We start from the raw sequence: 17,460 nt of genomic DNA on the forward strand, positions 1-17,460 counted from the left end.
ACCTGCGAAGGCCAAGTGGCCACATTATATAGAAAGACTCAAAATGGACGCCGGGATGCCTTCCGGTGCAACAGGTGCCGAAAGCAGTTTTCACAGTTACACGGTACCGCTGCACTGCACGGGCAGAGAGGCGAAGGAAGTTACTTCGCTAACACGGACCGCCTCGGCCGTCCGAACGACCACCTCTCGAGGCGGCAAATGATTTTGCTCACGTACTGCCTGAGCCGAAGCGTAGACATATGGCTGTTGAAGGAGATGACCGGCGACTTGTTTCCTCTATCGGAGCACGCCATCGCCGACTAGAGGAACTACCTGCGTGAGGTCAAAAGGGACGAGCTGCTGGCGCGACCTCCACTCGGTGGCCCCGGGAAGATAGCGCAAATTGACGAGTGTCTTCTTCGCGCGAGCAAAAGTACAATCGAGGCCACCTAATGACGGGCGACAACGTTCTGCCGAGCCGCCAAAATTACGGCGGTGCTACAGATGATGGCCCATGGGTCTTCGCCACGGTCTGCGCGACCAAAGGAGTGCTGCGACTTTTCAATGTCTTTCGCGATTTTTGTCGACCGAAATCTTTGTGCAGCTGCTATACATAATTAATCAGGTTTTCAGACAAGGTATACATTCCGGAACTCTACAAGTAAAATATATTATATGGCATATGGCTCGCGTATACGATAAATTATATGCACGAAAGCAAAACAACTTGACATTATACGTAGGGAGCGTATAAGGGCCCATTCACACTTGCGACTAGGCGAGGTCCGCGCGACCAAGTTGGTCGCAAAGCGACCAGTCGCAAGTAGTCGCAAATGGTCGCTTTTCTCGAAATGCGACCGTTTCGGGCCAGTCGCTCACTGCTCGATTTTCAGTCGCGCGACCGCAGTCGCAGAACAGCTGAACCAATCAGATGCGAAGGAACAGGACGTCCGTATACGCTGACGCTTATTTTACGCGCGATGACATTTCAAGCAGACGTGAACGGCATATCGTGATACATTTCGGTTTAGCGACTCGTCGGTCGCATTTGTAAGTGTGAACATCGTTCGTCTTGAGTAGTTTTCTGGTCGCCAGTCGCAATTGGTCGCGCGACCTCGCCTAGTCGCAAGTGTGAATGGGCCCTTACGTAATTTGAAGGGCACGCACAACTGCTACTTGGAGGGCTTGCTATTCTTTTATATCCTGAAAGCTGAGACGGAACGAGCGGAAAGGTGATAGAAAGTTAAAGGGAAACTCCAGTGTATTTTTAACCATATCAGAATATTGTCATTTTCAAATGGCATTGACAGTCCTGTCACCGGTTGGGTGGTTCAGTTTGCTTAGAAACTGATCATGATTTTAAATAACCAATAAGCAAGGTACCGAAACCGAAACGGGTAGCTGCTTCGTGTTACGTCACGATGAGTCGATGACGTAGGATCCTACACGACCGTAACGTAAACACGCAGAACGAGGGCTAAACACGCAGTACACGTGGTGCTAACGCCAAAAAAGCGAAGCTGACGATGTCTTCTGACGACATGGGGAGCTTTTCCATTCACCCGCACGACATCCTTGAAAACCAAAGAGAGACAAAAATACAGCCGCTCACACCCTGACCTTACGGGAGAAAGGTCCAGAGACTGGTGCCGTATACAGACAAACACATATCCACACCTTTAAATACTCATTAAGATACACCCTGCACTCTATAAAGATACATTTCCTTGGTGTGGGGAGCGGCCAACCCTTGCCACGTAACGTGGACGTGTAAACTAAGGCCTCAAATTCCAATTCGCCCCTTACGGCGCAAGTGCCAAGTAACACGCAGTGGGAGGTTTGGTTTGCTAGCGAAGATCCAGAGAGCCAGAGAGCTGTTCTCGATCAAGCCCAGCGAACCGCAGATACCAGTAGAGCCCTGGACTGACGGACCCACCCACCGCCCAAAATCACTATGAGAAATAAAGTTTATACTACTACTACTACTGCTAGACATTGGCGATTTCAGTGACGATATGGGCGTTTAAGGATCACCGTTTGCTTTTGACCCGCCACCGCCGCCGCGCGAGGCAGCTGACGTGCCCAAGTTCAACGAATCGTGCTGCGGCAAGACGAAGAGGAGCACCGATTATCACGTGTGTCAAAACGATGGTTGTCGGCCGTTGTCTCGGAGAAAAAGGAGCCAGCTTCGTCGTTTGTGGGTGAAGTGGCGGTGTAGTCTCTGACGTCGCATGCAGGGTGGCCAGTAAATGTCATACATTCCGAATGTATGACAATTTTGAATATACGTTCTCTTTTGCACTCTGATAATCTGTGCCAAACGAGATGACTGCAAGTCAGTTAGTTTCCCTGAAAATGAATTTTTAAAATTGGTTGCGTGTTCCAGACTCACGCCTACGAATGTAACATTTGTAGTCATGAATCGGGAACAGGCAGCCGAAGAACTAGAGCTGTACCGAATCATATATGCCGCACTATTGTGTCTCTCACCACGAATAGAACACACTACACAAACAAACCACACACAATAAGACCACTAGTTCTCCGGTTCGAAGAAGTATGCCAATAATATAATGTCCCAAGCGAGGCGCTCTATGTAGCCCAAATGCCGAACAGATTAGCACCAGGCGTGGCCTTCCCATCTGCTCGCTGAAACTGATCCGAGGCCAGGGAAGCCCGTAGGAGCGCGCGCCAGCCCACTTTCCTTCCATGTCCCTCCTCCCGACACACCAAACGAACCTGATTGGTCGCGCGCATGTGACGTGATCCGTGATATCGCGTGTAGCATATCCAATGCAGGTGTGCGCCGCACTTTCTTTCTTTCTTTCTTTCTTTCTTTCTTTCTTTCTTTCTTTCTTTCTTTCTTTCTTTCTTTCTTTCTTTCTTTCTTTCTTTCTTTCTTGTCCCTCGTATGTGCTATTGAGCTTGGACCGTTTCTTTACTGCCATCAGGATCGGCCCAACCGACTGGGGTATGTGCCATTGAACTTGGACCCTTTCTGCACTATCGCCAGGATCGGCCCACTTTTCAGCGTGACACCACCACCACCACCACCACCACCGCCGCCGACACTTGTGAGCCTATAAAGCTTCGTTTAATAATAGCATGACTAACGTCGCCAAGACCTTTTAACGGCCACAATATTTCCTCGCGCAGCTAATTATAGGTGCAATACGTCATGTTCGACGTCACTGGCGCAGGTATAAATCTGCCTAAAGACAACGGAAAATTCACGATGCAGCTGGTGTTGCTGTTGCTGACTCCGAACGAAGCCATCGGGAAAGCGGTGAGTACTGAGGGACGTGGTTATCATGCGGTGGGAAGAACGAAATGCAGTCGCGCATTTGGATTATTATCATCACTTAGTGTAACTTATTCGGCCACACTTTGCTTCCGTTTTGTCTGTTGAAAAAATAAGTTGGCAGTTTCTCCCGAAGAGCGACAGCGATAACAAGGTTTAGCGTTGTGTTTGGTCTCCTCGGACGGTGTTGTAACTAAATGAAGGTGCAACATGGCTCGAAGCAAGGAAACTATAAGGCAACATCTGCTACGCAGAAAAAAAAAAAAAAAAAAAAACAGTGCCCTGGCAACTACCAGGCGTCTGAGAACGTCAGCGCCGTGAGCGCCGCCAGTGGCGTCGCAGTCGTCGCACGCAGCACGATATGAGACTGGATGAGACACATCGGCAATACAACGCCCAGTGAAATATTTGATCCGTAAAGAGTATTGGCGCCAATACCAGTGAAGTTTCGTCACTTAGAGATCTTGACCATAAATATCCTTTTGCATTTTTAATGGTTTAGTATTAAAGACAAACACCGCAAATTAAATGTTTTATGACTGTTCTTTGCGCTCTAAAATTACCAAAATTCTGGCGAATCAATCAGTCAAGACGATAAAAGCCTAGTCAGAGAAACGATCGTGTTTCAAGAATATAGCATCTATCTAGCATATCGAAGAATCAATATGGACAACCATATACCAACTCCGATGACAACGACGACGGCGAAAACTCACCAGGAGTGTCCGAATAATTGATATCGCAATGAAGAAAAACGTTTCTGCCACGTCCGACTTCAACAGTAGTGCTGGGCAACAAGGAGATAGTGAGAGAGAGAGAGAAAACACTTTAGAGCAGGAAAGGTGATTAGGATGTCGAGGCCCTCAGTCTGCAGGGGCTAAATTTTAGGGTTTTCCAGCGCGTCGCCGATGAGGACCGCAAGGTACGCTCTTTGTCAAGAGCATACGAACTACGTTGCTTCCGACCACATGCCTAGTTGCAGGCTGTTTAAGAATGTTCCCGTAATATGCCATAAGTTCCAACGGTCCGCAGAAGGAAAAGAACTCGCGTACTCAGCATACAGAGGTCTGGTGTGGCAGGAGCGCCACATAAACTACATCATACAACAGAACGACATACGTACATGGTGAAGGCGCGCAGTGGCCTTATACTTTTGAGAAAAGCTGTACCTTTGGTCTTGGAATGAAGCGGTTGTGGTCAGCCACTCGGCAATGGGCTTAGAGCTGAGGGATCGGGAGGTGGATAGAGAATGTGGTGTGCGGAAGCAGTGCCATAAAATCTGAGGCGCATTGCACGGCTAGCCGCCACAGTAGCGGGTGTTACGTGCTGTTGCGGCTCGGGTAGCGTTAATGCAAAGTTGTTTTGTATATACCCATTTTGAGCGTGAAGAGACAACTTCGCAGATCTAGATTGTCGGAAACCGCGCTGTGTATTGGGCAAGGGGCTATCGCATCTCATTCCTCGCGGGCTCATTCGACCAAGTGTTTCACTCAAGAGAGAGAGAGAGAGAGAGACAGGTAGGGAGAGAGAGAGGGAAGTCATAAGGGAAAGGCAGTGAGGTTAACCAGGCTGATTCCGGTAGGCTAGCCCGCACTGGGGAAAGGGGATTGAAAGATGAGAATGAAGAGAGACGTTCACAATTTGCACTGGCATACACACAATCAAGCGTTTATCGCTGAGTCAATAATAAGTGATCACATAGGCTGGTGCATTTCAAGAAGTGCAGCGGCGCTTTTGTGGCTTTGTACATAGCAGACGCACGAGGCCACGGTCCCAAGAACTTCCTCTTGTGTGAAAGGACTGTCATGTAAGTCCCCTAAAGCTGCCCGAAGGTAAATCATCTCATCTTCGTATGTTGGGCTGTCACACAGGAGACGTTTGATCGTTTCTTCAACGCCGCATGTGCTGCAGTTGGCACTGTCCGCCATTCCATTTAGGATTGAGTAGGCGTTCGTGAAAGATACTCATAGTCGCAGGTGGCACAGCAACGTTTGATCTCGTCGAGTAAAACCGGGTAAAAGTTGTAATTTCATATGTGGTTCAATGGCGGCCGGTTGGTGAACTATGGTGTATTCCATTTTCTTGGAGTGATAACATGGGAAAGGCCACTGAGATGTCACGCTGTATCCGTTCTCGACAATGGTTTGATGTGTTTTCACGTTCTCCATGTGCCTCGCGGGCAGCTTTGTCGGCACTTTCATTGCCGGTGATGTTGTAGTGCCCAGGTAGCCACTGAAATACTATATCGTGGCCTCTGCCCATCGCTTAATGGTATAGTGTAATCTCACCTCTGCCACCAATTGTTCGTGTGGGCCGCGACGCAGAGCCGATAAGAGTGAAGCAGGGCTGCCTTTGAGTCACAGGATATAGCCCAGTGATTAGGTGACTGTTGATGCACATAAAGCACATAACGCTCGTCAGGGACCAATGGTACTGTGACGTGACGTTGCCGCGCATTTTATTGACAACAAAGCGCACTTTGCAGAGGGACACCAAATGAACGAAGGAGCAGTCTCAAATACGTTATTCAAAAAAAAAAAAAAACAATGTTTGCGTAGCTTGCACTGGAGGCGTAATGCTAAAGAGACAGCGGAGCTGATGGGCACCTAGCTAGTCCTGGCTTTTGGGCTAGGCTAAGCACTACCAAGTCATCCCCAGCATTTTCTGGAATATATTGAGTATTGATTGATTATCGATTAGCTATTGATTGGCTATCGATTGGCTATCCCAAGGTATCGGCCACGTATTTGGGTTAGGCTAAGCACTACCAAGTCATCCCCAGCATTTTTCCGAATTTATTGATTCTTGATTGATTATCGATTAGAAATTCATTGAATATAGATGAATGACTAAGCTTAAATAGTCCCAACCATGCTTAGCTAGACTTACCCAGGCTCAGCTTCGCTAGTTCACAGGGGTATATGCCATTGCGCTTGGACCCTTCTGCACGCCGCCAGGATCGGCCCACATTTTCTGTTTACGCGCCACGGACTTACGGCCGGCTTAAACAGCTCCGCTGTTAATATCTGAACATTGCTAAGGTTAGTTGCTACTAATTATTTTCGCTCCACGCCGGATGGGAAGCCAAAAACAGAAGATGGTCCCGCAAGATTTACGCCTATAGGGTTCCTGCAGCTATCTCTGACTATATTGCCAGGAGCAAAAAGGAATGAACCGGGGCCAAACGCCTCAAATAGGTTGTCAGATGTTTCGAAAGATGAGCCTCTTCTTTGTCAAGGCAGCTTTGTCATCCTTAGAGGGTTTGTTTTAAGTGGCTTGTTTAAGAGGGTTTGTTTTAAGCCATCTCTGGCGATGGCGGCAATGCTAAAGATTGTGCTGGCAATTCTCCAGCGCTTATTGCTTTCTTCGTAATTCTTCGCATTCTGGGGCCGGCATCAGTGAATGCACGTGACATCACTCCTCAAATAACGTAAAACAGCCACACTAAAGTTGTTGATGAAGATAGGTTCAGCTGTAAAACTTCGGCTCAGCCTATCTGAGGCACATAACGATGGTTCGTGACTTGTTACTTACAGTGTTTCTGTGTATCTGCCTCTCCATATTCACTTTGGTTGCTTACCCAGTAATAACATTTTGTTCCGCTTTGGTTAATTTCCATCAAATCAGTTCAACAAGAAACATGTGTCCGATTTCCCCTGCGCTGCCCCCGGTGCCGAAGCTGGAGAACCGTACAGCCTTGGTGACCGGAGCTGGAAGTGGCATCGGACGCTCTGTGTGCGAGGCTCTTGCAGCGGACGGAGCCCGGGTGGTGGCCGCCGACTGCAACCAGGACGCTGCCTACGAGACCGTGTCCAGTCTTTGTGGGGGTGAGAAAGGCTATGAGGCCAACTGCGTTAGCCACTAGTGTCGCAAAAGTTTGTTTCTGGAGTCTATAGAAAGGCGGTAACTTCATCGTTACCAAAAATTTTGATCTTTCCGCCTCTTTGTCGACTGCTATCTTACCCGCTCGCCATTTAGTTGTTTATCATAGCTTGAGACTCATTCACTTTTCGGGAGCGGAAATTTAAAATACCGCACCGCTCGAAGTTAACACGGCCAAAAACTGTGCTTTTCTACATATAGACACTAATTTACTAAATTGTTTAATATAAATTATTACGGATTTTCTATTTCGTAGAATCTTGCTTGTTCAGACCGGTTGATACGCACGTGAGAAATTGAAAAGGAGTACGCAAAGAAAGAACTGAAGCGAAACACCTCTAGTGATTCTTGTGGGTAGTTTGCGCCTGTTGTCTGCTTTCCAATTTCGCTGCTCTCAGAGCAGCCCGTGTTATGCGATGCTAGAGCAAGGCGCACGTTTATAGTTTTATAACTACGACTGTGCAGCTGACTAATTCACTGATTTATCGGTAAATATGGAATAAATATTTTAACCGTTCAATTGGTTCAAGTCTCGTTTGATAGGTAAGCTATAAACATATCATCTTAAAAAATACTGCGTGCATACTTGTTAGGCAATGTTTCAGCGTTGGTTTATCCAGTCTTCAATCGTTGGAAGAGTGGATGAGGGCTCTTGAAAAAGCCGTGACAGCGTTCATTCCTAACATATGTTTATTCAGACACGTATAGACCACCATCATCATGCGTCACAAGCTATGAGGTGTGCAGCGTAGCTAGAGAGTGTATGTTTGAGTACAAGCAGACAAGGAGACAAGCAGACGAGTACAAGCTGTCTTTACAAGAAACAAGCTGTAACAAGCTGTTTCTTTAAAAGAAACACGCGGCTTATAGGAGCATATCTATTTCGTTCGCGAGGGGCTGAAGACAAATGTAGCTTTGCCCCAAGCACCTGGTTATTGCGAAAAATCAGTATAGTCGTTGTCACAAACGAAGTTGTGGATCACTGGGACCACGCGTTTCGCTCAAACAGTGACATCTGAAATATTGACCATCCATTGCTCGTACATCTCGGCACACATGAGCGCAGTCAGTTGTCAAGATAACGTGTGACATTTGGGCTCATCGCATTGCTGTTTCGCATAGAGGTATTCGGCACGTCCCACGAAGCTATCAGTGTCGCGAGTGAACGAATTCATAGAAATGGATGAAGCCAGTGACACAAATGGTCTACTTTCAGGGGAAGGTTAAGAGCAGAAATATACGTGACCTCATCAAAGACGCATAATGTTTGTCTCGTGTTGAATGCAGCCCCACGATTACATGCCACAGAGACGTTGTTAGGCTATGCTTTCAGACAACAAAGTAGGCCATTACTGCCATCAGTCAATCACAGAAATGACAACATCGGTACGTTTAAACGATTGCGAATTTCCGCCTGTAATAAGGTTGAAATTGTGGCATGCTAGGTGTACCACTTACACAAGACAGACTTACCAAAATGCACAATACGGAAACAAACAAACAAACAAACAAACAAACAAACAAACAAACAAACAAACAAACAAACAAACAAACAAACAAACAAACAAACAAACAACAAACAAACAAACAACAAACAAACAACAAACAAACAACAAACAACAAACAAACAAACAAACAAACAAACAAACAAACAAACAAACAAACAAACAAACAAACAAACAAACAAACAAACAAACAAACAAACAAACAAACAAACAAACAAACAAACAAACAAACAAACAAACAAACAAACAAACAAACAAACAAACAAACAACAAACAAACAAACAAACAACAAAACAAACAAACAAACAAACAAACAAACAAACAAACAAACAAACAAACAAACAAACAAACAAACAAACAAACAAACAAACAAACAAACTGCTATACCGCTCTATTCCAAGCAGTGACCAAGGGTGGCCAGACCATAACGACAGTACGCAGATCGCCGTGATAGTGAACGTTTTATTGCTTGATCCTGGCCTTTTTATAGCGGCGGCTCGGGAAAGGGAAATCACGTGCGGTGATGTCACGATACAAAGATTGCGAGTTAACAACGTCAGGCTACAACACAAACAAAGAAACATAAAAGAGTTCCAATTTTTGGGGAATCATAAGCGCCTATGTCACATTGGCATATCTTGCATATATGATACGCAGTTTGCTGCAGACCTCCCAATAGGCGGCCCCCAAAGCCACAATCAACTTCTTTGCAAAAAGAGTATTTCGCCATAGTACACAATAAGTCATAGGGGCAAAAATTAGATGCAGCATGATGTATCGTAACCTCGTGATCACATCCTGCAGACGCTATTACCGCTACATACAGAATACGTGCGTATCATCGTGGCAGTGCCTTTGAGGCGGAGTTAAAAGATACGAAGTGCATTGGTTGCGATCCAGTGTTCAACAGGCATATACGATGGCGTCTCATGCATGTGCCTCACGCTAGCCAGTGTTGCTTGAAACTTGGTCATTAACTACCTATATTTCAACATGACGGCCTCAAAGGAATTTGTGCTGTGAGGAAGAAGTTGATGTACATCTTTTACAGCGAAGCTGTGTATGGCTACGCCGGCAAATTTTCTGCGTCCGTGCGTGTACAACGTCGCGTCGACAAAGAAAAATTTTAGACTCCAGAACTAGTGTAATAATGAGTTTCCACGTAACAGAATTACATTTACTCGTATGTTCAAATTACAGTCCGATGCTATCATGTTTGCAGGTTGTGTGACATCTGCCGTTGGGTATGTTGGGGTATGGGAGGGAGGGAGGCGGGGCGGCGCTGTGCACCGGCGCCAAAGGCGTATCTTACCACTCAATCTCCCACGCGAAAGCAAGAAACGGGAAGAGGGGGGAGGGGGGGGGGGCAGCTTCTCCTCTGCCAACAACTTCTCTGCCCGGCGGTCGCCCGCACCGTCTCTTATCTCCACACGGCTCTGACCTTTGTATGGGCTGTGCATTTGCCGCTCAGTTTCCGTTGAAGCGATAGACCGCGCGAACTTGCGCTTGCTGCCAGCGTTTTGACAGTCGTTGTCTGCGGTCATTCAGTGTGATTTATTCATGTTTGCTTGTGCGCGCTGACACCACGATTGTTAATTCAGTTAGTAAGCCAATGTGTCCAAGTTTATGCCGCCGATAGAACTACTATCCCTACTCCGAATACCGCTCTACTAATTTGCTATCGCAATCGATGCTTCGCCTTTCGGGCGAAACTGCGCCATTTTTTTGCGCATGTGACCAGATTTGGCGAATAGGGGCGCGAGCGGCGCGTTCAATCAGGTGCGCAACTCTGCTCCCGAAGGGTAGCATACGTCGTATACAGCAACTATAGTCGGCAACAGCGTCACTGTACATACACTTTCACAGGGTGGAATGGAGGTGGAAGTTTTTTGAAAAGGGTTTTTAACATTCTGAAATGTATTTCATTTCCACAGGAGCTGGGCGACACGTGGCCTTGCAGGTCGACGTCAGTAGCGAGGCATCAGTTAAGTCCCTCTTCAGTCGTATACGAGACTCGCCGGGCCTGCCAGCAGTGAGCATCGTTGTTTGTTGCGCCGGAGTCAAGAACATTGACAGCCTCGTCGACACGAAGCCCGAGGCCTTCGACCGAGTTATGTCCATTAATCTAAAGGTACACCGTAGTTGTCAACCCATTAGTCATGCGCAATACGCCTTATCTCAGGACTAGACACTCTGCACAGCACTTGACTTGCTAGAGCGATTCATAAAATGAAAGTACGAATGAACAGCGAGTATTAGCAAGCAGTCGAGGCCCTCTCAGCCACCTTTATTTGAACTATCCGTTACCTCATGTCAGCCGATTCATGGAACGGGTATTCTAACACTAAATAACGATATTAATCAAAACCAACAACAAGAGAGAGCTTGCTTGAAGGAAGACAGATGAGTAGGCCAAACCTTGCGCTACTATCTGCACTCTATCTTGCTACTCTATCTATCTATAGTTTGCTACTCGACCTGCACTGGAGAAGTTGAGAAAGGGTAATGAAAGATGGTATGAGGGCCGATGATGATTTGGTAGAGGTATGCATAACGGTGGATGGTACCTGTAGAGAGCTGTAAGTAATGGCTTGCAGCAATAAAACTCGTCAAGCACAAATTCTTCAAGCAACAAAACTCCGACGGAATGCTCTATTTATTCGTTGCAGAACAATCAGTTCCGACAAAAAAGAAGAAAAATTCACGATTACCATACTCCCTAATGCGAAATTGTACGTGTATACGTGTGAAACTCTATACGTGTTTTCATTTCGCGATATATTGGCTGGCGCGGACAATCTGTCTAGTGCGGCACGTTGCGAACGGAGCGAAGTGTGGCGCGACTGCTTCGCTTATCGGGGAGATCGCGAGAGGCAGCGCGTGGGTGACGTGGGGTCGTGATTTGCGGCGGCCGCCGCATGACCTCGGCTCATGCAGCGCTTTGTTTCCATTTATGGTATCAGTGGCGTCATCGGTGAACAGACGACGCGCGCTACTCTGGCGCCATCTCGTAGCCATCGTCACCACAGAGCCCGTCTTGCGCGGCACTTTCGCCATACGCTTTCGCATATACCCTATTACTCCGCTTTCCTATAATTTTTTTTTTTTTTTGTTACGAGGGATGCCGAGGAACGACGCCATCGCTTGTCGCAGGAACGTGTGTCTAAGAGCTGAGTTCCGAAATGAAATAGCCTTTAAGCAGTTTTAATGGACAGTATCTGGTTTTTTACAATGCTCGCACGTAATTACAAGTCATATTTAAATTCATAACTGATCCGTGCGTGATTTTGTGCGCAGGGCACGTTCTTCACGGTGCAAGCAGCAGCCAGGGAGATGCTGTCGCGGGGCGTGCGGAACGGTGCCGTGGTGACGGTGGCCAGCATCGTGGCTCGGACGGGTTTGAGCCGACAGTGCGCCTATGCAGCGTCTAAGGCAGCCGTCGTGGCCTTCACCAAGACGGCGGCGCTCGAGCTGGCGCCGCACGGCATCCGCTGCAACGTGGTGCTGCCGGGCTTCACCGACACCGCTATGACAGCCGACGTGAACGACAAGGACCGCACCCACGTGGCCGCCTGCACGCCCCTCGGCAGGGTAGCCCGACCCGAGGAGATTGCCAGAACCATCCGGTTTCTGTGCGACGAGGCGGAGAGCTCATTCGTTACTGGAGCAGCCCTCGATGTCACCGGTGGTCTTCACATGTGACATTGAGAATTGTGGAATGTTTGGTGACCGACACTGAAAGAACTCTCGCTATGTCGACGTCACACGGTAGCACCGCAGGGACAACTGATTTTGAAAATGCAGTTGGAAATGTAGCTTTCCAGTGCGTTTAGGCCAAAAACACAGGCTATGTGCCTTCCAACTATTGTGTCACATTTCTACTTAACCACCACCTTTGGAAGGGGAAACAATTTCTGTAGCTCTAAATTCGGGAAAATTGGGCAGACAGGCCGGTGTTTCAACAATAGAGTGTGCGAGCATCGAATGACTATGCGCAGCAATATAGGCGGTCACATGGGTTGGCATTGTAAAAGATGCGGGTGCAAGCCAGAACTGGAAAAAACAATGTTCCTGAAGCAAGCCACAGATAAAATTGAGAGAGAGAGAGAGAGATTATAAAAGCATACTACATAACTCAAGCGAAGCATAAATGCATCAGTACACCGTCACTGTCACTGCTTGATAAGGAGATACCATTTTTAGATGGTTTCTTTTAGCCAATGTAACATTGCAATATCGCAGAGATTGTATTCCTGCGAAGTTTTCTTAGAATGTTTACTAAAGCTAGGGTGTAAGTATTGCTTGGACGCTCAAAATAAACAGAAGTCAGCGCTCGTTTTCTTCGCGCTGGTCAAAGGTTACCGTCGCTGAAAACGGACTTTTCGCGTGGATTTAGGCATTGAGCGTGACTTCAGACGTGTCGTGTATTCCTTGTTTATTTGATTGTTTTATTTCTTTATTTTGCAGCATACAGATTGGTTCTGAGAACTATACGGTGACTAATACGTCATTGCCAAATGAATCACGCTTGAAACGAATATATATTTTATATGTTCACGATCGAGTACATTTGCTTCTTCTTCCTCATTAAAATATTAATGAATAGTCTTTTATTAGCATATACGACTATGCAGAAACAGAATTTAATGTCTTTACAAAACCACTGTTGGCGTGTTAACCAATATATCATCGTCATCAGCCTATATATATATATATATATATATATATATATATATATATATATATATATATATATATATATATATATATATATATATATATATAAATGTTGGGTCGGGAAATCGTCAGTTTCCAAGCACGTCACTAAATGATTAAACGACTGGGCGGCTGATATAAAAACCAAAGTTCATCGACGCTTTCTGCGCCTCCGTGATATTCCTTGTAGAAGCTTCAGCGTGCGCGATCTGTCGGCAGTGTGCATCCCAAGTGAAGTCCACTGCGCCGCGTCTACAACGGTCATCGCGGCTTCACTTGCGGCGTGTTACACGCCGTTTCTGTTCGTTGTTGCTCATAGTGGCCGGCCAAGGTGGCCCGCGAATACGGAGGCGCGGCGGCTCCGCTCTAAGACAGAACAGCGTCTACCCCGTCGTTTGCAGTCTCCAGCATTTCGTAGTCGCGTGTACGTTTGCACTCGCCATCTGACGCTACTGGCGCAGGCGCCGTTGAACAATAATTAAACGTGTGGGGACCGCCCAACAGTGAAATTTAGTAACAGCCAGGCGATTATAAATCAACTACGCCCATAAGCCCAATGCTAGCCACAATGACGTGGAAACCAAATATTTTTTTTTATGCTCTGCACTCGCCGGTAAGAATTTTCACGCTTCCAGAAAAATAGACGCGCGGCCCTTGCTATCAGAGTTCTGTGTCAGTCTTGTCGAGATTAACTGCGCCGATTAGAAAATCTTAAGCTCCATATAGAGCCTAATACCCTCATTTTTGTGGGCAAGGCCGGCAGACAGCCTCTACAAGCTATTAAAAGCATAAACAACGCTTTAAAGCCACAAACAATTGCGACAATAACCGACCTTTTACAGAACAGCGAAAGCTTGCGATGCGCGTCTTTGAGCCCACAAAACCCCTGTCACCCCCTGGCGACCACTGTAGAAACTGGAGAGGTGTGGCGACGTGCTTGCGGCGCTCGTTTGGCCACCTCTCCTGTTATACCACCGTGCACTCGGCGCGCACTCCACTACGCCACAGCAATCACTTGTAGCCGCGGTATACCCCGACGCAAGTACGCCGTCACCAGACAGACAAGAGGATGATGACACCGGAGAAATGACGACACCCACAACGCCGGGGCGGTGCTACTGCTTCGATATACCCGCGATCTGTGATGCATACTGCCCCGACGACGAAACAGAAGAGGACATGTAAAGTGGCGGGGACACCATTTTGACTGCACCGAATCATTTAAATATACACAATTCAGCCTCTCATATAGCCTCATTCTTTTTGACACAACGCGGCAACACCACTTGCAGCGCCACCTCCGTAACAACAGCCTAGCAGAAAGAAACGCTTTCGCGTTCTCATCTCCAAGGAATATGCTTAGGGACCCTCTGCAACTTTTTAACAGCGAAGCTGTTTAACCCAGCCGTAATTTGTGCTGCGTGCCAAGAAACGGCCGCGCCGTAGCCATGGTAACCCAGAGGAGGAGGGCACCGCGTGCATCTCCTCGCCAGCTCCCTTCCTTCCCGATGCCCGCGCCTCTTTTCCCCGCGGCGCGCTGAGCCAGGGAAAAAAAAAAAAAAAAAAGGCGAGAGCTTGCACTAGGCCGCGCAAAGCTCAAGACATAGCGAAGCTGGCCGAATGATATCGAGCGGCTAGCCTCCAACGTGTTCGGCGTCGGCACGCAGAAGCGTTGTTGGCACTGTGGCAACCTTACCTTGGTTAGCTGCCTGCGTTTGTGGAAGAGAAGCGACGTTTAGCTGCGGCACCAAGTGCCTATTTATATCAGAGGCTCCGGCAACAGTCAGCAACGCCGCACGCTTTTTGTGTGAACGCTGGCAAAACGCCGACAGCGTCGGCATTAGTTCTGCGTGTTGCCGGTGCTGCTGCATGTCCAAGTTTATACAGCTGATCAAGCTATTATCATTACTCCGTATAGCTCTCTACAAATTTGCTATCGCAATTGATGCTTCGCCTTTCAGGTGAAACTGCGACCACTTTTTCATAAACGCTCCTCGACTTGAACTTGACTTGCCACCGCCTTCAACGCGTTTCGAACGCGCTGCCCAAGGCGGTGGCAAGTCAAGTTCAAGTCGAGGAGCGTTTATGAATACGGGGGTAAGGCGGAGAGGCCACATCGTCTTACACCAGCTTCTTATTACACGGGCCGTAACGCGCTAGCACAAACGCGTTAGAAACGCGCAGTCTTTCGTTAATGTTGGGTATTTATTGTCATCGTGGTGCGTGTGTCCATGTGCGCTTCGTGGCGTAGTGCATTCCTTCGTCGGCTCTCACGCGCGTCGGACGCTGGGATCATGTGCTCTCTCCGAGCGGTGTCAGCGGCCACAGGCCGTGGTTCTACTGTTTCTGCTGAAGACTACAAGGTTATTCTGCCTCAACGGCCAACTGGAAATATGTCCTTGAACGCTGTTTTTCTGCATTGTGATGTGTCTGCCAGGCCATATCGAATCAACGACTTCGAGGAAGAATGTGAGCGACTACAAATAGTCAAGGATGTGGTGTCGAGAGGTGCCTACCAGATGAATCATGTATGGGCATTGACGACACATTCAATGGCCGCGAAGCAAGTGCTCGTAGAAGCAAGGGAACTGCGCATCAAAGGTCATCGATCAGAGGCCTTGTCATCAAAGGCCTTGTCATCGATCCCAACGACAGTCAGGTGAGAGTCAAGCTTCATTGGATTCCTTACCATATCAGCGACGATGCCATACGAAAAGCACTGGAACCGTTTGGAAAAATTGAGGAAGTGAGCAGGGAGACGTGGCTGACCGGGAAATTCAAGGGAGCCCAAACCTCATCAAGGTCGGTGATGTTGAAACTCAAGCACGGATTTACTGTCGAGATGCTCCCGCATCAGATTCGTATACAGGGCAGCAATACTCTTGTAATTGTGCCTGGAAGACCACCGCTGTGTCTAAGATGCAAGAAATCGGGCCATATAAGAAAGGATTGTCGTATTCCGCGGTGTTCTGAATGCCGCAAGTTTGGCCATGAAGCCGACGACTGCAGGAAAACATACGCGACTATGACACGGGAATATGGCGACAACGACGATACAGAGGCGCTCATGAACGAAGTGGAAGCTGTAGAAACATTGCAGCCTCGTAACATTAACCTTTCCTCGTGGGTGCCTGGACCTGAAACACCAGCCACGAAAAAAAGGAACTGAGAACGTCGATTCTCCAGCGAAAGATGCGGCAGCAGTTTTGCCTGCTGTGTCTCGAATAACAGATAAAACTTCGGGGGAGCCGGAACCAGAGTGTAGCGGAGTGTTTGAAGCTCCGTGCCCTTCAGTGCAGTGGTTTCGGCCACGGCGGCTGAAGTGATCCACCCAGAAGCAGAAGCAGAACGCCCGGGGACGCCAGTGGCGTCTGAAGACGCGGTCCCTCCGATGGATACAGACTCTGTGGACCTGGGAGCAGAAACACCCCAAGACGCCAGCAGCGTCTGAAGCCACGGACCTTCGACGGACGCGGGGACGCCGGAGGCGTACCTATCCATGGAGTCAGAGCCAGAGGACGCAAGCACTATGGCTGAGAGGATGCCTGTGCTTTGTTCGAACGAAGATCAAGGCACGTCAGGGAGGACCGCAGAGATGAGCAAGCACGGTGCCAAAAGCAAGATCTAACACGGCGATGAAGAGGAACCGTGTACGCGGCTCCTCGGAAACCGTCCGTGGAGAAACGTCACAAGCGTACCTTGTGACCTGTGAATATCACGCCTCAAAGGTATGTTGATCGGCCGGAGCAACGATAGTTTTTTTTCTTCAATATGGCTTACTTAAAGCTAGCAACCTTTAACTGCGTGACACTGAGAACTGCACGGAAGCCGAAGAATGTGCCATAGCCCTCGCCATCAGCGCTCAACCCCCAGATAAGATCATACATATTCTTACAGATTCCCAGCAAGCATGTCGAAACTACGCACAAGGACGGATTTCACCGATCGCTCATAAAATTCTACACAAGAAGCAAAACATTCCACTAGTTCACCTAGTCTGGACACATGGGCATGCGTCTCTCCCTGGCAATGAGCGCGTTCATGCGGCAACCCGAGGCCTAACCCCAGGCACCGGTG

At 48.0% G+C, this 17,460-nt stretch overlaps 1 protein-coding gene across 1 annotated transcript; it reads left to right on the forward strand.

The window, feature by feature from the left end:
* Nucleotides 1-3,179: 3,179 nt before the first annotated feature.
* Nucleotides 3,180-13,001, forward strand: LOC119441550 (estradiol 17-beta-dehydrogenase 8). The gene is made up of 4 exons (XM_037706162.2): nt 3,180-3,265; nt 6,908-7,107; nt 10,602-10,798; nt 11,965-13,001. Exons 2-4 carry the CDS (start codon nt 6,921-6,923, stop codon nt 12,367-12,369), a joined length of 789 nt encoding a protein of 262 aa, XP_037562090.1. The 5' UTR covers nt 3,180-3,265; nt 6,908-6,920; the 3' UTR covers nt 12,370-13,001.
* The last annotated feature ends 4,459 nt before the right edge of the window (nt 13,002-17,460 follow it).

This window comes from Dermacentor silvarum, chromosome 2 (genome assembly GCF_013339745.2).
Source record: "Dermacentor silvarum isolate Dsil-2018 chromosome 2, BIME_Dsil_1.4, whole genome shotgun sequence".
NCBI lineage: Eukaryota > Metazoa > Arthropoda > Arachnida > Ixodida > Ixodidae > Dermacentor > Dermacentor silvarum.

Excerpts from the sequence above, each read along its gene's own strand:
- LOC119441550 (XM_037706162.2), top strand. The coding sequence starts at position 6,921 with ATGTGTCCGATTTCCCCTGCGCTGCCCCCGGTGCCGAAGCTGGAGAAC. Across the intron at positions 7,108-10,601 it reads CGTGTCCAGTCTTTGTGGGG|GAGCTGGGCGACACGTGGCC; the intron begins GTGAGAAAGGCT and ends TCATTTCCACAG. Across the intron at positions 10,799-11,964 it reads TTATGTCCATTAATCTAAAG|GGCACGTTCTTCACGGTGCA; the intron begins GTACACCGTAGT and ends TTTTGTGCGCAG.